The sequence below is a fragment of the Canis lupus genome, chromosome 2 (assembly GCF_011100685.1).
Source record: "Canis lupus familiaris isolate Mischka breed German Shepherd chromosome 2, alternate assembly UU_Cfam_GSD_1.0, whole genome shotgun sequence".
NCBI lineage: Eukaryota > Metazoa > Chordata > Mammalia > Carnivora > Canidae > Canis > Canis lupus.
Genome location: NC_049223.1, coordinates 22,794,065 through 22,816,870, shown reverse-complemented (window position 1 = coordinate 22,816,870; position 22,806 = coordinate 22,794,065). Strand labels below are relative to the sequence as shown.

The window sequence follows — 22,806 nt, the reverse complement described above, 5'->3', positions numbered from 1 at the left end:
CCCAACAGCCGCTCCTAAGTTTTGTGCACAGCTTCCAGGAGACAGTAATTCTAAATTATCACTCAAATTTCAGGATGGTAATTTTCACAAGGTTGCCGTTCACTCTTTGAGGTTAGTGGCATGCATTCTTTTTTTTTTTTTTTTAAGATTTTATTTATTTATTCATGAGAGACACACAGGGAGAGGCAGAGATATAGGCAGAGGGAGAAGCAGGCTCCTTGCAGAGACTCGATCCCAACGCCTTGGGATCATGACCTGAGCCAAAGGCAGATGCTCAGCCACTGAGCCACCCAGCCACCACAGTGGTGTGCATTCTTAAGGGCCTTGTCAACTTAGGAAGAAACCTTTGCCAATTTTTTATATGAAGGCTCATGTTAGACACAAACATAATATGGTTTTAGAAGTTGTTACCTGTTGTCTCTGAACATGTTGTAAGGATCACATTCAATGTCATGTTGCATCTTATTTCCCCTCTATGCTAAGTGGGGAAGGTCAATGTGTGGGTGCTATAAAGAAAAAAAGAAGAAATGCACCAGCAAGCATTACTTAGCCCAATATGGGGACTAGGACACCTAAGAAATATGTTCTAGGAGCTTCTGGCAACATAGCCCTGAGTGGAGGTTTTGTTACATCCTCAACTCGTTGCAGTTTGAGCAGAGTGAAAGAGCAAGTATAGCGGCTGGTTTACCTGGAATGTCTGGCACTTGCTTCGTTTTGTTACCTTCCTCCTAAAAGAGCACATTAATTGAAGAAAACATTTCAGTGGACATATAATGTGTATTCGTACAGTTACAAGGGGGTGCTTTAAAATACTTAGCCGTCAAGATGTACAAATGACCACAATCTCCATGGCTTACCTGCTTTTGTTTTGCAGCCTGTTTGGGTCTCTTTTGTTTGGTGCTCTGTGGCACATTCTTTGGCAATGTGCATGATTGCTAAACGATGCCATGCCCAGCAAGACCCAGACCCCACTCACTATGCATTTCTTGTGCAACATCTTTCTTTATTCAGCAAATAGTTTGTTAGCTTTTTGTCTGTGCAGGTACCATGCTAGGCCCTGGGTAGAAGCAGCAAAAAGGCTGACCTTGCCTCTGCCTACATGGAGTTCACAGTCTGGGATAGGTCGGGGCAGGGTAGGAGGACAGTGCATTACACAGATGAATATACCAATAATTAACTCTAACAGGTGAGTGTTGTGTAGAAATGGAGGCATTAAGAGAATGTATTGGCTGGCAGGGGGGGCACCTAATTTAGTCTGGGGAACAGAAAAGGCTTTTCTGAAGTAGTGACATTCAAGCTACAACCCCAACAATGAGCAGGAATCAGATTCAGAAATTATCTGAGGGTTCAACAGGTACAGAGGTGGCTTGGAGCCAGGGAACCCTGCAGTGGGCAGCTGTGACCATGCCCTTGGTCAGGGCTATTGATAGGAAGTAAACTTGGGAGGTTCACGGACTTAATCAGCAAAAGCATTGAGCATTTTGCAAGCCTAAACAGTAGGCAGGCCATTTTTATTTTGTTTTTGCTCTTTTGAGGGCAGTGTTAGATCTTTCTCCAGTTCCCTAAATACATACGCTCTCCCACACATCTACTGGAAGATTTTTTGGAAGAGACCCCCTTTAGCCAAGAAACACTAGAACTAATATAAATACGTATAATGAACTTCATTAAAACTGGACAGAGAAGAATTTAAAATGAGCACTGGGTGTTATTCTATATGTTGGCAAATTGAACACCAATAAAAAATTTATATAGATATTTCAACCAAAAAAAATTAAAAAATAAAAAATGCAGTTTTTAAGCTTGTAAAATTAGAGCCTTAGCCAGTTGCCTTCAGAGTCTGAATCTCTGAGCATGCATGAAAGTATGCGGTTGCTCTCTATCAGTTTTGAACACAACCCATTACCCAAGATAGACAAAGACGTGCTTACAGCCCAGTGGCAACTCCCTACATGGGAGTTATAATTTATGGACTATCTGTAACTAAGCCATATTCCTAGACCTATTCCAGAGCCATTTCATGCCTCTTCCAGTTGTTATCTGCTCAAGGAATGCAAAGCTGCTCTAATATTAGAAAAATCATAACAGAACAATGTGTTGCCAAGTAAAATCTTTCTAATTGAGACTAATTCTGGAAAGCCAGTGTGTAATGGTTCTTTGCAGAACTTTTCCCAAAATTGTATTTAAAACGTTCAAGATTGTTTGTTCATACAAAGCGCTTGCTGTGCGTGTTCTTTCAGAAGGTCACTATGTGGGGCTGTGGCATGTTTAACGTAGAACATTTCAGGAAATAGGCCATACTAGGTTGATAGCATTCTGACCACCACCACCCCCCTTAAATCCTCATTATTAAGGTTATAGAAAGAAAGATAAAAAAAATAACTAATTAATGCAGACGAAGTCACAATACAAAACTGTGAGATTATGTAATAAGGCTGAAATTTTCACAAATCTCCATCCTAATCAAGGACATGGATATTTTCCAAAATCCCCTTTATGTCTGTGGGGAGCAGAGAAATGCAGGGGCTCTCCTGTCCAGAGAACCAAAAGCTCTGTGCCACCTTCCTCTGGGGGCAGTTCTGTTCCTAGCAGCCCTCTCGCAGATGCCTTGTCAGTGGTTTGCACCTGCCCAAGGTCCTCAGTGGGAGGAGAGAAGGCATGGACTTTCACAGAACAGTGAGGAATGCCGGGAGTCTACCTAGGGACTTCCCTTGCCTTCATTTGCTTTAATTCTTAAAGCAAATATAATTACCCCTTTTACAGAGGAGAAAAGTGAGACTCAGAGAGCTCAGTCCTGGGTACCCATTTCTTCTCTGTGTCCTCAGACATCTCCAGTCCCACAGTCTAGATGCAGTCTCATATGTCAGTGACTCCCAGCTCTCTGCCTCCTGTTCTGGGCTTCGTCTTGCCCAGTACAATGGATGTTTCTCTATCCTCATGATGCTTGACCTCTCAGACCCTCCTTGATTTCCATGGTACCACAGTCTCCTCTTTTGCTTCCTACCTCTGGTCCTTTGCTGGCTCTTCTTTTTTTTTTTTTTTTTAATGGAGGTAGAAGATGATTTTAATTTTTTTTAATTTTTATTTATTTATGATAGTCACAGAGAGAGAAAGAGAGAGAGGCAGAGACATAGGCAGAGGGAGAAGCAGGCTCCATGCACCGGAAGCCCGATGTGGGATTTGATCCCAGGTCTTCAGGATCGCGCCCTGGGCCAAAGGCAGGCGCCAAACTGCTGCGCCACCCAGGGATCCCTGCTGGCTCTTCTTTATCTGTGTATTGGCATTCCCAGGAGTCAGGCATCTTTCTTTTCTTTTTTTTTAAGATTATATTTATTTATTCATGAGAGACCCAGATTGAGAGACAGGCAGAGACACCAGGCAGAGGGAGAAGCAGGCTCCATGCAGGGAGCCTGACGTGGGACTCGATCCTCGGTCTCCAGGATAACACCCTGGGCTAAAGGCAGGTGCTAAACCGCTGAGCCACCCGGGCTACCCCCAGACGTCTTTCTCTTATTCAGCTGCACTCTCTCAGTGGTCAATCATGTCTAGCTTCTTGGCTCTGGGGACCATCTCCATGTGGATGACTTGCTAATTTTAAACATTAGCCCTGATCTTGTCCTTGAACTTCAGACTTCTACCCACGGCTGTTGCTTGATATCTTCATCCAAAAGGCACCTCAGATTTCACATATCCTACCCAAGGCTCTAGGTCTGAGCTATCCAATGTGGTAGGGCCATGTGGCTGCTTACATTAATTAAAGTGCTAGCATATTTCAAATGCACAACAGCCTCCTGTAGCTCGTGGCTGCCAGATTGGACATTGTAGGTAGAGAACATTCCATTGTTATAGGAAGTTCAGTGCTGCCTCAGCTGTTTTTACCCTTCCAAATCTGTTCTTGCACCAAGATCCCTATTTCAAATAATGGCACTACCCCCAGGTGTTTTTCAATTAAAAAATCAGGAGGCATCCTTGATTCTTCTCCTTCCTGCATGCCCATGTCAACCTCATCAGTGAATCTTGCCTACTGTGTCTCCAAAACATACCCCACGGGTGTCCACCTCGATTTCCAGTGTTCCCCAGGCTGAAGCCACTCTCCTCTCTCACCTGGAAGGCTGCAGTAACTCCTCGGTGATCTGCCTGCTTCCACTCTTGCCTCTACAACCCATTCTCCACAGAGCAGCCAGCGTGATCATTAAAAACAAAAAAATGATTTCACCTGTCCCTCAACTGAAATCCTCCTAATGATTTCTTACCAAACAGAATAAACACACCACAGTTGGAACATTAGTTTGCATGATGCCCTAGTCCATTTGGGCTGCCAGTACAAAGTGCCATAGACAGGTGGCTTGTAAACAACAGAAATTTATGTCTCACAGTCTCTGGAGCCTGGAAGTCCCAGATCAGAGTGCCAGCACAGCCAGGTGCTAGTGAAAGCCCCATTCTAGGTTGTAGATTGCCAACTTCTTGTTGGATCCTTGTCTGGCAAAAATAGGGCAAGCTAGCCCTCTGGGGTGTCTCATAAGGGTACTAATCCCATTGGTGTGGGCTCTGCCCTCATGGCCTATTACCTCCCACAGACCCCACCCCCAAGTACCATCCCATTGGGGATTAGGTTTCAACATTTGAATCAATGAGCAGGGGAGCTCACAAACATTCAATCTGTAACAAGCGGCTCCATGTGATCTGGGCCTTCCATTCTACCCATTGCCCAGCAGATTCCACTCACTGCTGAAGTTCTTTCTGGTCCCCAAATTCTGTAAGACCTTTGCTGTCCTGAGGATCTTAGGATTGGCTTACCCAGACACTCTTCCCCTCCATGGACACTTGGCTGGCTCTTCCCTGTCGTCTAGAGGGGCCCATCCTGGAGCCCACTCAAGTGGTGACACCATGCAGCTTGTTTCAGTTCTCTGCACAGCATTTTGGACTCTCTGAGTGGTTTACATTTCTTCATTTGTTGATTTATGTCTTTTCTTTTTCTGCATTTCCCACTGGAATACAACAGTTATAGATACTGGGGATTCAATAAGAATGAGATATGCTTTGCCCCCTTGGAATACCAAAAACTAAAAATAATTTGTAATTATCTTTTTTTTTTTTTGAAACGTGAGCAGGTGTTTGGACTTAGAACAGATGAGTTATTTTCTCTTGAAAACTTGAACATGCTAATAATTTCTCAACAAATCATTTGGCCCTTTTCTCATGAGTAATACAAAAGTAGAATTTCTTTATGAGGGACTCAGCAAGCAAGTTTCCCATACAAAATTAAAATGCCTTAGTTGTTTCTTATCCATGGTTTTGACTATTACCACACTTTCCCTGGCCCTCCTTGAGGGGCAGCCAGCTGGGAACCGAAGGGGCGTAGTTGGAAACCGGGAGAGAAGACAATTCCAAGGAATCCCTGAGGCCCCACGGAATGCAATGGAAGTTGCTGCCTGGGTGGGTGGAAAATTAGTGTGCACTGCAGAGCTGGCCAGCGTGGATTTGGAGGAATGGGTTTGCTCTTGTGAGCACTTCTGAGGGTGGCAGGAAGGCTACAGGACCGGGAATCTGAAATCAGTAGGCCTCCAGGATGGCAATGGCAGACTTTCGTTAGAAGACAGCGTGACCCCTGCCTTTGGGAATCGTCTTTCTGTTAGCATTGTGCTGGACTCTGGAGGCAAAAGGGAAGTTAGGAACTGTCCTGCAGGCAGCGTCCTCTCCTCACTGATGTCTCCCCTCCGCGATGTCCTGTGATACTGAGCTGGGGTCATGGCTTGGCAAGTCCTTGCTTGCTAGTAGTCTGAATTGTCAACTTGGGCTTCTTTAGTAGCTCCCCAAATACAGGCTAGCGCTGCCTGCCAAGTGCTGGGCTTATAAAAGGCATGCAGTCAACACTTCTTTCACTGACTATACTTCCCTAAGGATATTCAGTTCACCAAAAGACTCCTTTCATGACAATTCAAATTACTGGTGTCAGCCTACCCCCCGCACTTTTTGTCTACTTGACTAAATATCAGTCCCCTTTAAGACAGCTAAGACTCATCTTCTCCTGCCCTGCCCCTGGAGACCCTCCTCGGTGTCTTTCTGGGATTTTCCAAAGCGCCTTCATCGGCCTCACCCCCACCCCCCAACACCAGAACGCCAGAAGTTAAACTGGTCTATCTGGTCCATGAGGTGGAGAGGCATGCCTTTGCGTTTTGGAATCTTCTGAACAGCTTGAGCCAGGAAGATATTGTGAAACTGAATTCTAAGAAAAAAAGATATTTTTATTATTAAAGTAGGATTTGTCAAGGGAGGAAACATGGAGGCTAGAGGTTGCATGAAATAAACCCTTAATCCTTCCAGAGCGGGCGAGACAGTCCCCTCGGGAGCAGGGGGTGTGGGTGCCAAAGCCAAGGGAAGCTGTGAGGATTAAGAGCACAGGCCCGGGAGCTGGGGAGCTGGGCGACTGCCCTGCGTGGGAGGAGGGAAATCCCGAGGACCGCCGAGTTGGGACTTCATTGAGGAAAGGACTGAGAGGATGGGCCCTTTCTTTCTCCAGGCTGGCTGAAAAAATACACACCTCTGCCATCTGGGCCTTGGGGTCTCATGGATGAAACATGCCTCGCTTGTAGCCTCTCTGATTCACATCCTGCACATTTCAAGAGGACCTTCCTCTTAGGATGAAATGTGAATGGGGGAGATGGTTCTGGGAAAACACATGTGTAACCAGCCTTGCTCTGGGGCACAGAGAGGCCACCTTGCTCCGTAGGCGGGTCTCTGGCTCTTTTCCATTATCACCCCCTAGTTGGGTGATGGTCTTTGTGAGTTTCAAGGCATATTTGCTATAGCATTGCTTTTTTTTTTTTTTTTTTTTATTATCTCAGCATGACTGTTTATATTTCTCAGAGTGCTCTCTAAAATTAACAGCACACAGCCCTATACTGCTTGGCTTTTTAGGGAGATACAAAGTCTTCCTTGACCCCTGTCTGTGGGTCCTTGGCTGGCTCTTAGGGTCAAACTGACAAAGACACATTAAACGGGAAGAAACTAGACACATGTTAATGAAGTTTGGCAGTTACTTGGGATCCTTGCCCAGAGAATGAAGACCTGGGGGAGTGATCAGAGCTGGAAGCTTTTATACCTTTTATACAAACAATAAATTTGTGAAGAATTGACAACGCAGAGGGGTTTGGGCCAGTGATAGTAAATGGTGAGGAGACTAGAGAGATAAAAGATTAGTTGAAGGAGGTTTGTTTGCACATTCCTCTGGTGCAGTCTGTGGGCTGATAGAGTCTGTCTCCAGGAAAAGGAGAACTCATTTCTTGCCTTTAGACAAAAGAGGGAGACTTTTTTTCTTGCATTCACTGCTTCTTAATTGCTTGGAACTCAAAATAAATTTTATGTCAAGGAGACATATTTTGGGGTGACATATTCTGGTTTCCTGCCGCCTTCTTCATATTTTATTATACCTAACTCCTAGAGGAACAGGTTTTTGGAGCCCACTTTTCAGCATTAGCCACAAGTACTGTCTCTTTTTTTTTTAAGATTTTATTTATTTATTCATGAAAGACAGAGAGAGAGAAAGAAAGAGACAGAGACATAGGCCGAGGCAGAAGCAGGCTCCATGCAGGGAGCCTGATGCCGGACTCGATCCCAGGACCCCAGGATCATGACCTGAGCCAAAGGCAGATGCTCAACCACTGAGCCACCAGGTACAGCCACTCAAGTGCTGTCTTTTAATGAATGTGTAGATATTGTTATAAGATTTTTAAAAACATTTTAAGTTATAATTAACAGTGACTTTTAAAACAACGGTATAACACCTATGGAAACCTCATGGAGAAGTTCAAGTGCGTGTAAAGAATGGCTCGGTGTACCCAGTACTAACAGTGGGTGCATGGTACACTGACTAGGGTATGTTGCAGTGTGCCGTGGTGAAATCAGAACTTGATCCAACAACTTTAACATTATGTTTCTTGACAATGATTTTTTTCATTTGAAGATATTTGCACTACTTAAAATTTTACAAATAAACTGAAATTTGGTTGAGATTGTGACATCGAACCATTTCATATTTGCGGATATAAAATTCACGTGCAGTGATAGCAGTAAAATGTAATAGACACAGAAGATAAGAAACTGAGCAAACCCAAGGTCGATGCAAAGACAGGTTGTTCTAAATGAATGTCAAATGAGAAGAGTAGAGAATTTTTGCACGATCTCTGTCCTCTCCCTTAATTTTTAATAGCCAGTTTCTTTCTTTTTTTAAGATTTTATTTTTAAAAATTTATTTGAGGTGGGGGAAGGGACAGAGGAAGAGAAAATCTGAAGTGAAGTGGACTCTGTGCTGAGCACTGAGTCCTGAGCCCATGACTGCGAAATCACAACCTGAACTGAAGCCAAGAGTCGGATGTGTAACCAACTGAGCCACCCAGGAGTCCCAATAGCCAGTTTCTTTCTATGTCCACATTCCCCTAATGAACCTCTCTCCCATAACCACCATTAGTTAATTTTATTTGTTGATCTGTCATGATGATTCTACTCCTTTTCCCCAATCACCTGACCCCTGACCCTTCTAACTTCCTTCTGATGCTTGAGGTGCTCCCATTGGGGAACTCCATTTCTAACGTGGAGCTATAAACCATGCACTTGGGAAATTTGCTGTAGAAAGGGTATTGAAAAAAAAAAAAGAAAGGGTATTGATTAAAGAAAGCAGCCAGTCAGTCAGCTCAGCAGCCAACCAACCGACCTAACTCCTGATCTGCGGGCTTAAAAATGAGATACACCCCTCACCACGATTCTAAACTTATTTCCCCATTAGTGATTCTAGGATTCTGGTTGTTCACAAATGGTTTTCAAAAGAAGTAGGTGTCTTAGCTCAGGTTGCCACAACAGAATACCAGAAACGGGGCAGCTTAAATGACAGACATTTATTTCTCACCATTCGGGAATCTGGCATATCCAAAACCAAGGTGCCAACTGATGTGATTCCTTTTAAGGCCTCTTCCTGACTTACAGATGGCTTCTCCTCAATGTGTCCTCACATGGCATGGAGGAGATGGGGAGGGAGAGGAGAGAACTGGACTGGACTCAATGGTTTCTCTTTGTATAAGGACACTAATCCCGCCAGAGGGCCCCACTTTCACGAACTCATCTCAACCTAAATACCAAAGGTTGAGGCAAAGGTCCCATCTCCAAATGCCATCACCCTGGGGGTTCGGGCTTCAACATGAGTATGGGAGGGAGCACAAACATGTAGTACGTAACAGTAGCCATTTGGAATGTATGCTTAAGGAGATTTTTGAAAAATATATGGTGATTTGCAAATTTTAAGGCATTTTTATGAGTATTATTATGGGGGTTTTTTTTGGTGAGTTTTTAGACTTCTCTGTGCCTTGGTTTCTAAGGAAACCATATACTTTCTGAACACTGTTCGGAAGAATAAAGCCTTGGTGTGATTTGAAATTTCAGAAGTGAAATAAATGTGCAGAGCATTGAGACTGTGACAGAACATGGTACAGTGTCTTACACTTCGACTCTGTTGCTTCAATTCTTTTTTTTTTTTAAGATTTTATTTATTTATTTGACTGAGAAAGAGAGAGAAAGAGAGAGGGCACAAGCAGAGGGAGTGGCAGACAGAGCAAAAGGGAGAAGCAGGCTCTCCATCAAGCAGGGACCTCACGTAGAGCTTGATCCTAGGACCATGGGGGTCATGACCTGAGCCAAGGGCAGATGTTTAACTGAGCCACCCAGGAGCCCCTGATGCTTCAATTCTTACTGCACTGATGCCCAATCAGAGTGCAGATGTTCTATTAATACCTAATATATTACATAGGAGAAAGGAGGACTTGGAGAGAATGGGAAGCAGGAAAGATCAGTTGTGAAGGAGGGAGAGAATCTGGCAAAGGGGGGTCACTTCAGCTGAAGTGAGCACACGCAGGGTCACCCTAGCCTTGGCAGCAGGGCATGCTCCATAGTACACCCTCAAGGTCTGCAGAGCTCTTCCACTGAAACTCATTGCAAGAAGGGTCTAGAAACATGAAGACTGGTGAGAGCTTGATGTTGAGCTGCTGAGAGGGGATGTCTTGGGATTTTGGTGTACATAAGGATGGGCCATTTAGACAATCTGGTCATCAAAAGGTGTAGTTTCTCCTTGATGTTTCCATTTCTTTTCACTCTCTGAATTACTTCTTATTTCTTCAGAGCGTCTTTCCTTTTCTTGTCTTGATTGTTCAGTTTGCTTGGGAAACAAGACATTATCCAAGCACAACATCGCTTAGAATGACTCTCGGTAATGGGAGAAACTCAAACACCTTGGCGTTTTATAGCCACAATTGGTTTTCTTTATTGGTTTTTTTTAAAAGGAGGGTTTTGATGGATCAGATATTGCACATTAATTGCTGTGACTTGCAGAAAATGAATCAGAGCCCCGAGTGTGTTTGTGTGTGTGTGTGTTACTGCCAGGGCATGTCTTTTACTATATCTATTACAGCTGTAAAAGTTGTTTGTGAAACTGCTTTAAGATTTTAGTGTCTCAAATAAATCGTCTTCATTTTGGTCTTGGAAATTGTTTTTTTTTATGCAAGAGAATAATGTTAATATATCCCTCAAAGCTAATTTCCAAGATGGCTTAATTATCTGAACGAAGCACTGTTTTTCTTCGAGAAGTATAAATTCTACAAATTTGAAGACTAAGGGTTGAATTGTTCCTAGGCAGAATTGTACAGCTCTGTTACTTTGTTCAACTCAGAGCAGCACCAAATATCGGAGCTGAAAGGGGCTAGAGGGCCTGTCCACCAGGGCTTTTTGACCTTTGCCAACCTAGGCAATAAATATAATAAATACCAAGAAAATATCTAGTGCAGTATGAAATTCAAGCAAATTAAAATTTAACATTGTCACCAAAAACAGTGAAAACAGTGTAATGGGGTGTCATTCTTTCTTTTTTTGTAAATTGCAATTGGCTTTCAGGTTCTCATGCCTCAGAGGGTGTGCCCCTACCTTCTGTTGGTTATAGTTGACTAGATTAATCCCCTTATTTTACAGATAAAAAACTGGGGTCCAGAGATTCAAGGAATGCCCGTGCCCCCACCATGTTAGGGGCAGAACTTGGTCAAGAACCCAAACATCATGTTGGCTATTCTTTGCCCACAGCGCTGCTCCTCCCATGCTCTCTACCCCTCCAGACCTTGAAGACCTTGAAGACCTTGCAGACCTCGCTTATGCAGAAGAAGCATCCTATCCATCATCTCCTTATATCTTATGATGCTAATATTCTGGAAAGTTGTTCTGACTTTACATTGTCATAGCGGGATGGAAGCAAAGGCCAGAGGAGACTTCTCAAGCCTGGCTAGTCCATGAGTCCTGGTTTATTTTTATTCCCTTCATTTCATTCCAGATAATTATACCATCATGACACAGAAACACTTCCCTGGCATAGTGTCTGTGGAAAAGATGGGGCAAAACTTAAATCTGAAAATGAATTTATTTTGGAGATAAAATTTGGTTCTTTTGTCAGACTGAAATCTCTTATTGATGGCTTCCCCTGAACAATTCCACAGGTCCTCTCAAATTTCTTATTTGTTCTTTTTTTTAAAAATAGTGTATCCGGTGGAGAGCTATTTGATCGGATAGTGGAGAAAGGATTTTACACAGAGAAAGATGCCAGCACTCTGATCCGCCAGGTCTTGGATGCTGTCTACTATCTCCACAGAATGGGCATTGTCCACAGGGACCTCAAGGTAAGGCCGTCACTTAGCAACATCCTCCTACCACTCTCCCACCCACAATGCACCTGTCCTAGAGGATCAACCCCAGAAGACGGATGAGGTTGCCTGGATGGATATATGGCTGGCATGAATGGGGGCATCTGTGTACTGTTAGTTGTCAGGGCCTTTGGGACCCAAAGAAAGATTAAGATCAATAGGGCCAGCCATTATTTGGGAGATTTTATAATCACGTGCAGCCAAAGGGCCACAGGGAGGTAGGTTGTGTATTGCTTTCAGCCTACCTGAAAGGTAGTTTTGTTCAGGATATATTGGCCACGAAAAGCCTTCTCCCAGCGCAATTCTACACAGCCTTCCCACAGGTCCAACCCCATTTCAGCACCACACTGCATGAAAGAAATGGAACAAGTCTATAGAAGGCATGACAGAAGAGGAAAAATGGAAGGTTATGCAGAAAGAAAGAAATGCCCTACAATCGCAGCCTTCCCCCAGTGTCCTGTTGGTTATAATCTGATCTTTTCTTGATGAAGACTTGGCATACTGACCCTTCACCCAATAGCACTAACGGATCGGAGCCTTCATTGGGCAGCTTGGCATCCCTTCCTGGTCAGTATAGATACCGAAGGGTAGATATCAATCATATGCTACCAAGTGCAGGTGGTGAACATACTGGTTGGAGGAACAGTAACAAGCAACATTGTTAACCCAAGGCTGTAATGTGGCTTCATGCTACAGTGGCCACAGGTATAGACCCCAGAGCTCACTGCACCAGTCAGGGCAGAAGCTTCACCCCAGCCCACATACCTGCCACTCACATCATAAACACAGGGATTATATCGTACTGGAGCCATGCTCTGCATGACTATGTGAAGTCTAAACCGATGTAAAGAACAAACCATAAGCATTTTTTTTAAGATTTTATTTGTCTATTCATGAGAGACACAGAGAGAGAGAGGCAGAGACACAGGCAGAGGGAGAAGCAGGCTCCATGCAGGGAGCCCGATGTGGGACTCGATCTCCGGTCTCCAGGACCACACCCTGGGCTGAAGGCAGCACTAAACCACTGAGCCACGCAGGCTGCCCACCATAAGCATTTTTTAAAACAGAATTTCAGCATCTGCCCATTTTTAAATACTGGGTGTGAATAAACAATATAGCTTTTCTTTTCATAAGGTCTCACTCGAAGTTCTCTCCTCTTCTTCCCAGTGGCATTTTCCAGGAGCTGGGGTAGTAGCTTCCAAATGTTAGCCTACATAGAATTGTCTGGAGCACTTGTGCAATCAGGCTGGCCCTAGCCCAGAGGTTCGGAATCTGTAGGTCTGCCGCGGGGCCCAGGAACTCACATTTCTAAGGGGTTTACAGGTGATGCTGGTGTTACCCTGGGAATATTCTTGGAGAACTGCTGGACAAGGGTATTTGGAAATGTTGATGGAGTCCTTACAGCCTTTGCCCCTGGCAGGCTTCTTGACAGCTAAAATGGGCTGTGAGCATTAATCTTCAGAACCTTGAGGCCCTTTCAAGTGCTAAGCCCACTTAGCCTCTCTCTGCCAGGCAGCAGTGCCCTCACCAAAGGCCGATTCCCTGCTTCCAGAACAGAGGAGGCAGGCAGCTCTCTGAACAAGTTAGTGTGGGAACTGACCATGGGGGTGTGACGTGATAGGCTTGGGTTGTTTGTACTTCATAGAAATCATTCCTACGCAGATACCATTTCCTAGAGGGGCACTGTTTATTCCCCTTTCAAAAGGCAAATGGGCTGCACAAGAGAGACTGCTTTTTATGCCCACATAGCACTTTCAGAGAAGCACTTGCAGCTCCCAGCCTCTGCAACTGTGAGACTACCAGGCTTATCGTTGTGGAAAGAACAGTGCCACGTTGGGATCTCTTGTCACTGCTTTTCAGAGTCACAGAGGAATTTGATCTACGTGGCAGCAGTTGGGATTGAGTTATTAAATTTTCATAAACATCTTAGAAAATGAAAACAAACTAGATGATCCAGGTCAGAGCAATAGAGAACATGATCAGGTTCATTGAAGATTAGGGCACCATCTGGGATACCGTGGCACCCTCACATGCGAATATACCCCCTCCATCCTCCAGAAAGGTGGTCTTGTGTCTTCTTGCCCCAGGGGCCTACTGGAGACAATCAGTTGCCCTTTTATCTTTCTCTGTGTTTCTCTCTCTCTTTAAAAGATTTTATATTTATTTGAGAGAGAGAGCATGAGTGCAGAGAGGGGCAGGAAGGCAGAAAGAAGCAGACTCCCCGCTGAGCAGGAGCCCTACATGGGGCTTGATCCCGGGACCTTGGGATCATGACCCGAGCCAAAGCCAGATGCTTCACTGAGCCACCCAGGCATCCCAGTTGTCCTTTTTTCAAAATGAGGGACTGAGACGGGCAATGTCCAGTACTGCCCCCTCACATCAGGATAGGGCTTCTCAGCCCTATGTTCTTTGTCGGGGGTGGGGGGCTGTCCTGTGCATTGTAGGATATTGAGCAACATCTCTGACCTCTACCCACTAGATGCCGGTACCACTCCTGCAGTTTTGACACAGCCAAAGACATTGCTAAGCGCCTCCCTGGGGTGCCACATTGCCCCAGTTGAGAATCACTGGATTAGGAGTGTGTTTATGTATAACATTAACTTAATAGGAAGTGTTGATTCAGACGTTTTAAAAGCTTGTTATATAAACTATTAAAGGGTTGGCATTGACCTTCCAACTCCCCAGTTAGCCATCCGTTTTCTTGCAAAGATGTCATCAAAGGAACAAGGTTTTTTCAGGTGAATCCTGGGCCTCTTGTGACCCCAGGCAGATTTGCTGGATCCCCCCCACCTGCGCCAGGCTGTCTGCCTGATTGAGCCCTCCTATTGCCACCTGGGAGCCTCCCTCCAGTTTACCCTGGAACCTGTCTTCTCTCCCACTTTCCTGTTCCCCCCACTCCCCTCAAGGAAAAGCTATATCTTCACTAAGTCAGAAGATGCTTGCGGACAAGTAATGATCTAAGTTGTGAATGACCAGTGGCTTTAACCCTCCTTGGTAATCATCCCGCAAAAAGACGGCTTTATGACCCAAATGTATCCCCTGGAGGAAGAATGTGTAAGGGGGATATTTGTCTCCATGGCAATCTCTTGCCTAGATGCAGCCTTGTTGAGGAGCATGAGGCCACTGGCTTCGCAATCCTTGCTTGGGATAGAAAGATTAAAAATCAGAAACTTAAAAGTCCTCTCCACCCCCAAGGTCAGATCCTTCCTGTTTATCATGAACCACATATGCACCTATGCACATGCGCGCGCGCGCGCGCACACACACACACACACCTTTTAATTAGATTATTTCATCCCCACTCTAAGCATTGTTCTTATTTTGATTATTGACTGGCCCATTTTCTTCTCTCTTCAAACTCCGTGAAAGCACCCTCAAGCATACATTTGATTTTCTTCTACTCTCATGCTTCATCCGTGGAATTCATGTCACTGTGAATGTTAAGTGTTATTCCTTCTCGGGTTATGATTTGGGGTGAAGGATAGTATTTTTTTTTCTTTTGAGCTCTGTTAAAAAAAAGAAATTATTCTGATACTGGTTAAAATAAAGGAGACTTATTTAAGGCTATTGCAGGAAGGTTTGACAATGGAGGAGAGAATTGGGTTCAACGCCAAATTCCTCAAGGACCTGTGGGGGGGTTTATAGCCATTAAGCAGAATGAGGGGCATGGATGGAAAATTGCCAAGAGAGAATATCAAGGATGGGGGGATTCTTGATAAAAGCCTGGCCAAGAATTTAGACATTGGCAGACTCTCTCCCTTGACCAAACTTGAGTTTGGCCCCTCCTGAGTCTTCTTTCTGACTAGGCTCCGTGGGCTCTGTCCTTAGTCAGTTGGCTCTGGCCATGTGTTCCAGGCTGAGCAAGAATCCCACTGAGTCATGTTGGTGAACATCACCCATACTTGAGGGTCTGAACAGATTCCTTATCTTCCACCCTCCGTATCCGCCCACCCTGGCCTGCCCTCAAAAGGATCCTCTGAGATCGGTGTAGCCCCCATCCTCCCACTCATGATATTCTCTCTTAGTGATTTCCCATCCACTGACCCTCCTCCTGCTCCTGGGTATAGGTCTCCACTTGTCTTTGTTGCATTAGGACATGAGCCCACTCTTCCTCTCCTACTGTAGAACCCCACTGCAGTGACCCCCCCGAATTAAGTCTGCCGACTGTCTTTACCAAGTGTCTGAATAAATGTTTTTGAACAACATCCAAGGTGAGATGTGACCAGCTTGGCCAGATATCAAGGGTGAGGGATTCTCTCTACCTGACTTAGCAGGACTCTTGCTAAGACTGGACTGTGCAAGCCCAGCAAGACAGGAAGGACACAGAAGGCCAGGATGGAGGCCCCGTCAAGAAGAGGGCTTAGTGAAAGGGAATAAAGGGAAAGGAGAGAAAATGAGTGAAAATATCAGTGAGGGTGACAAAACATGAGAGGCACCTAACTCTGGGAGATGAACAAGGGATAGTGGAAGGGGAGGTGGGCAGGGGGTTGCGGTGATTGGGTGACAGGCACTGAGGGGGGCACTTGGCGGGATGAGCAATGGGTGTTGTGCTATATGTTGGCAAATTGAACTCCTATAAAAAAAATAAAAAATAAAAAAAAGAGGGCTCAAAGTGGCCTGACTACGGTTTCTTCACAAAGGGTGTCTTGAGCAGTTCCCAGGATTTCCTCACAGCAGCGGTTGCACCTCAGAATCCCACCCCCACCTCCATGGATTTTAACACCCAAAGGCCCTGGGCCTTTCTGAAATCTCCTGAAGAAGACATGCAGACATTTGCTGCTGTCCGAGGGGATTCTGCTGCACAGCCAGGCCCAGAACCACTTCTTGACACAGGCCTAGTCACTCGATGAGAGAATAGTTCCTCAAATTCAATACTCGGGAACCAAAGACTCACCACACAGTGCTGACCAGAGATGCTCTCGCTTCACTCTCAGGGATGGGAGAAGAGCCAGACAGGAAATGGCGTGGGGAAGGGGCCTGCCCAGCTCCCGTCCTTCCTGTTGCATTTCCTCTAAGGTTAAATGCAAATGAGAGAAGCGATTGCTTATTCACTGGGTCAATCTTCAGAATTTTCCCAGTGGGGGGAGAGGGGAGGTGTCATTCCTCAACATTATCTCCTCAGGGACAACATCATTAATTGAGGCAGCCCATCTGTGTTCAGGCTCTGCCTGGGGAAGGACTGGCCCAGTCCCGAGGCTGAGACATCTCCCTCTGTCTCCTTGAGCTTCTCTTTCTCTCTCTCTCCCCCTTTTGGTGAAGAGTGACACCCCAATTTTTCCTAGAACACTATGCAAATAACGCTTCGTTGTCTCCCACTCTACCCCTGGATTGCATTCCCTCGGCCCCCCCTTTGGAGCTGCCATGCAGGTGCCCCTGACTGCAGGGCTCTGGGGAGACAGGACCTCTGCCATGTGTCAAGCATTCCTACTCTCTGAGCGCCATCATGTACTGTTCCGGGAAGCAAATGAAGAACCACTGCAACCCATGTTTTCCAGGAAGGCAAACAGAGCTCAGAATCTTTAAGGACACATGCCTACACGGTGCTGGATCTTCAGATTTGATTCAACCATGATGATATCCCTCTATTTCCCAGGAGGTGGGGGAGCAGGGGTCAGCTGGCTCAGTAGAAGGGAACGAGGGACACATCTGCCAGAACGGCAGGACATGGGACGTTACCAAGGGCCAGGAGAGGGAGCCTGGGATTACAGAGAGGTTGCTGACAAGGGTCAGAGAAAGGGAACAAGAAATTCCACCTGCGGAAGGAATTTCATTTCTGTGAGACCCCCCTGCTTCAACCCAAGAAATACACTGACAGATCTGAGAGGATTTCGAGGTCACCCTAATAGAGGGTTCACTTTTTTAAAGCAGAGAACATACTGGTAAGTGAAAGGGAGTCACATTTCTTGAGAACCTGAGTGCCCAGTGCTACGTAGGGCCCTCCACATTGCTCTTACTGAACACTGCTTTCCTTGGTGCATTTACTCTGTCTGAAGTTTAAGCATGTGCTTAAACTGTGACCAGATTAGGGGATCCCTGGGTGGCTCAGTGGTTTAGTGCCTGCCTGGGGCGTGATCCTGGGGCGTGATCCTGGAGTCCCGGGATCGAGTCCCGCGTTGGGCTCCTGGTGTGGAGTCTGCTTCTCCCTCTGCCTCTCTCTCTCTCTCTCTCTATCATGAATAAATAAATAAAAATTTAAAAAAAAACTGTGACCAGATTATGTGGCTTGGTGAGTCTCCCACAATTAACCCCGCTTTAAACACCCTTTGTTGATTTTTTGCTTCTTATTTTCTCTCCAGCCGGAAAATCTCTTGTACTACAGTCAAGATGAGGAATCCAAAATAATGATCAGTGACTTCGGATTGTCAAAAATGGAAGGCAAAGGAGACGTGATGTCCACAGCCTGTGGGACCCCGGGCTACGTTGGTAAGCACAGTGTGTGTGTGTCCGTGTCCGCTTTGTCTGTCTTAAAGCGCTCGAGCCTGGCGCGGGATCACAGCTGCCTTCGTTCCCCTCGAGGGGAGAATAAAAAGGCTGAGAGACATTGGAACAAGATAGAAGGGAAGCATTTTCCCCTGAAACCTTTGAATAGTTGGGGAGAAATCCTGTCTAGTTCAAGTGTGGGCCTGGGCGCGGAGGCCTGGAGTTGATTTGGATGAGCTCCCGGGTTCTGATGCCAGAAATATTGCATACATACCCGTGTTTTCAAATGATTTACAGCGAGACAGCGAGACACTGACATAGCAGTGAGGTGCAGACACACACAGAACATGTAAAATATGGAGATAGAAGCTGCTAGAAAGAGAACATCCATAGGAGGAAGCTGCTTTGTACCTTGACAGTCACTTTTGAAGTAGCCGGTCCGGATCTGTCCTGGAGAAGCCAAGAATGAAAGTCCTTCCTAAAATCAGAGCCCCAGATCCTTTGTACCAAGCATTCGGAATGCAGAAAGGGCAAGAGCACTTGCACGCTCAGAGTCATCGTCTGCCTTCTGGGGACCCGGAGAAAGGCCACGGGCGCCGTTGGCGAGGGGTCCGTGACTTTGGTTTACACAAACGTGTTCACTCCTGCAGCCAATGTATACACGAAGGTGCCCACCACGTGCCAGCCACGGTGCTGGGCACCGGGGTGAAGGCAGGGCACGAGACGCAGGGCGCCTGCCCTCGAGGAGCTTACATGTTACTCGGGAGTGGCAGACCACAGCCAAAGAGGTGAAGAGCAGGGTCGTTTCAGGCCATGGCGAGGGCTACGAGGAACAGAAGTGGGAGCAGGCAGCAGAGTGGCAGGGCGCCGGGGAGATGGGGCTGAGGGCGCAGCAGGGCGGGCGGCCTATTCGCCTGCTTGTGGAGAAGCAGGCGGCCCTGGGACGCAAGGGCGCGGAGCGTCGGCTGGTGCCAGAGCCCCAAGTGGGAAAAGCCTGGGGAGTCGGTCCGAGCTGGGAATATCCGAGGATGCGGATGCAGAACAAGAGACCAGGCCTGGATTCCCGTGGTACAAACCATGATGGCCTTTCCTAATGAGAACAGGACGCCCACCCTGAAAGAGAAGAGGGAATGTTCTCTGACGGGCATCACTCCTGTCTGATTTTAGGTCCAAGCACACGGCCTTCCCAGGCCAGGCTGCGGGAAGCGGGCCTCCCACCTGAGGAGCCAGGGGCCTGGTGCATAGTGGCCTTCTTGGTCCTTCCATCGCGGGCAGGGGTGTCAGGGCGTTAGGTCGCAGCCATCCCATCTTTGAAGGTGCCCATAGGACAGGAGAGAGGAGCCAGCTGGGGGCCCCGGGAGGGGGGGGTAAGGTGAAGGGAAGCCACAGACTCAGGAGGAGATAATGACAGTGTGGCCAAGGTGGGCGTGGTGTCCCCGGTTGGTGTGCACTGGACGGAGAGGCCACGCAGGCCAGGCCCCGATGAGATGGACAGTGTCCCGAGCGGTCCCTGTCCTGGGCCTGGGAAATGACACAGCAGGACCCATCTGGGCCCCGTGGGGTGGAGGGGACTTGGCATCACGGCTGTGGTGTGAGATGCACATGGGAGCACATGTGTGTGCCTGGGAGTGGGGGTGTGTGCGGTGCGCGCATGGGATTTCTCCGGTTCATTCCAGGCCAGGCGAGCGGCAAATAAAAATGAAGGAGGTGCGCTTCTCAGTTCTCGTCAAAGGCCCAGAGGAGAGAAACCTGTTCCACCAGGTGAATCAGAAAATGCAAAGTGGCACTTTCTCTGGGTTTCTAAGCGGCTGTCATCTGGGAGGTCTGGTTCTGTGCAGGCGCTGAGTCCGGGAACCGAGAGCACCATGTAGATGTGGCCCTTGCTGTGACCACCCTAAATAGTGGCAAGTGGAGCCATCAAGTAATTCCATTGCCAGATATGGAATTTTCTTTGGGTGAGGAGGGAGAAGAGGAGCTCTGTGGGAATGTAGCAGCTCCAAGCATTTGCATTTGTGAGCACTGAGATGCCTGGGGAGTCCTCTGAGAACAGGGAAGGGGCCACGCTGGGGAGCTCATGACTTGTAGACCTACATCTTGGGCAGGGAGCAGCAGAGCTTGGCCTGTTTCCTCCCCACTCCCCAGGCTGCATGCAAACTCCTATTCAGCCCTCAAAGTCCACTTCACAGGTTGCCCCCACTTTGGCCACTTTACCAACACCCATTCTCGCTCTCTCGCTCTCTCTCTTTTTAAAGATTTTATTTATTTATTTATTTATTTATTTATTTATTTATTTATTTATTTATTTATTTATTTACTTACTTACTTACTTACTTACTTATTTATGAGAGACACACAGAGAGAGGCAGAGACATACGCAGAGGGAGAAGCAGGCTCCCCATGGGGAACCCGATGCAGGACTCGATCCCAGGATCCCGGGATCACGACCTGAGCTGAAGGCAGACACTCAACTGCTGAGCCACCCAGGTGCCCCTCATTCTCTCTCTCGTCATCCTACTCATTTTCCTAACCATTTCTTCATCATGGCTCTGATTACATTGCATCAGGGTCCCTATGTATCAGTGTCTCTTTCCCACTGCACTGCGGGTGTTTCCTACATTCATCTTTAGGAATTCTCTCACTCATCTTTGCAGAGACACTTGTTAAATTGATAAAAACCCAAGGTTGTTGAAAATTAGCATTTTTCTCTCTCTCCCCTTCTTCCATTCATTCAGCATGCATTTATTAGATCCCTGTTACATGCTGAGCTCGGTGGCTTGGTGTTAGGAATATAAATATATAGGGACAGGGTTTCTGACTTCAAAATGCTCACAGTATTGTGAGAGACAGAGGACAAACAGGCAAATTGAATAATATCTGGTAAGTGCTACATTATTCATCACCTAAGGATTATTTATTTAGTGCCTACCTGCTGTTCTAGGTACTGGGGACACATCAGTAGAAAGGAAAAGAAAGGCAGATAAAAATCCCTGCCCTCAATCAAGGGGCTTACATTTGAGCGAGAGGGAGACGGACTGTATGCAAACAGCTAAGTCTATTCTTTAGTATCTTAGATTGATGAGTGCTGTGAAGAAAAATAAAGCAGGAAAGAGAGGGGTGTGTGTGTGTGTGTGTGTGTGTGTGTGTGTGTGTGTGTGTAGGAGGTTGTGATTTTAAACATAGTAGTCAAGGCAGCCCTCACTATGAGGGTGACAGTGAGGTCAAGATTTGATAGAAGTGAAGATGCTGGCCATGTTGTTACTTGGAGGAAGAGCATTCCAAGGATAGTGCAAAGGCCCTGAGGCAGGGGTATTTGGGGGAGAAACGGGAGCCATGTGAGCAAAGAGGAGAGCAGTGGAGGATAAAGGCAGAGAAGTAACAGGCAGGGCACGTGCAGCCAGGACTTAGAAGTCATTGTCAAGATGGTGGCTCTTACTCAGGGTGGTAGGGGAGCCATGGGAACGTTCTGACGCAAGGCATGGCATGATCTGACTTTTACCAGGATTCCTCTAGGAGACAGGCCGGGGATTAGGAGAGATGCCAGGGTGCAGGGCCAGGGTGGAAGGAGGGGAGAAATGGTGGGGTCTGGGCTGGGTTGACAGAGTAGAAGTGGTGAGAAGTTGTCAGATAAAATTTGAAAGTAATGTCATGGAGGTTTTCTGGAAAACTAAAAGTAGGGATTGAGAGAGAAATCCGTGATGATTCTAAGGGGGTTTTTTGGCCTAAGCCCCAGAAAGGGTGCAGTTTCCTTTAATTTTATTTGAGATGTAAAAGTCAGTAGAAAGAGCAGGTTGCAAAAATATTATCAGGGGTTCAGATTTTGATGGGTTTGAATTTGCAAGGTCGAGGAGGCAGTTGGAACGTGAGTCTGGAGTTCTGGGGAAAGAGCCGGTCTGATTCTCATTATGCGCAGGAATTATGTCCTGTAACATCACTGTCTACGCTGAGCTAGTAAAGACTGACCTGCCGTTCCCAGGGGAGGTACAGGGTCAGGTTCCTTGTGAACCTCTGGTCACCACATTTGCACCTCCTGATCGATAAATGACCTTGTTTTATGTGTATTTCTGTTCCATGGCACCTTATTTTATGGACAGTCTTGATTCATGAACGTTGAACTCATGGCCAGCAGCCCCATAACTTAGCCCTAAAGGAGGCTTATCTAGCTGCATATTTTCTCTATAAGCACATCTTTGCTCTCTGGGGCCAGGAACACCAGAAGGCACTTCATCACGGCACTTGGGGGCCGTTTTAAACCATGAATCTACAAAAATGCACAGAAATGGGAAAAACATGACCCTAACTAGATCATGAAAATGACAGTTGTTTATAGTGTGAGCGTCGAAACAGGAGGGCAGAGTGTGGCCTTGTTTGACCTCAGCTGGGAACGTGTGCCTCGGAAACACAGTTTGAGCCTCTCTGCTCATGTCCACAAGTGACCTAAAAGCATGGCAAGTATTGATTTGGGGGCTACAAATTTAGCAAGTAGGCAAATTAAAAAGGACAGAATCCATGTGTGGACTTGAGGATGGACTGGACCGGGGGTCTTGACAGCTTCTGGATGTATTTTGAAGCCATGAACCCAGATGAAATGGCTATGGGGGTTGGACAGGGAGAGATGGAGGCGAAGAAGGACTGAGGCTGGAGGCCAAGGAACAGTGAGGGG

The 22,806-nt window shown here is 46.5% G+C and overlaps 1 protein-coding gene across 3 annotated transcripts in view; it reads left to right on the top strand.

Annotated features, from left to right (window-relative positions):
* Positions 1 to 22,806, top strand: part of CAMK1D (calcium/calmodulin dependent protein kinase ID) — a 431,901-nt gene that overhangs the window by 352,926 nt on the left and 56,169 nt on the right. For all 3 annotated transcript variants that reach the window (XM_038530114.1, XM_038530115.1, XM_038530116.1), the window contains 2 exons: positions 11,564 to 11,702; positions 18,023 to 18,149. In XM_038530114.1, coding sequence (XP_038386042.1) covers positions 11,564 to 11,702; positions 18,023 to 18,149 — 266 coding nt within the window. The remainder of the gene's footprint in view (positions 1 to 11,563; positions 11,703 to 18,022; positions 18,150 to 22,806) is intronic.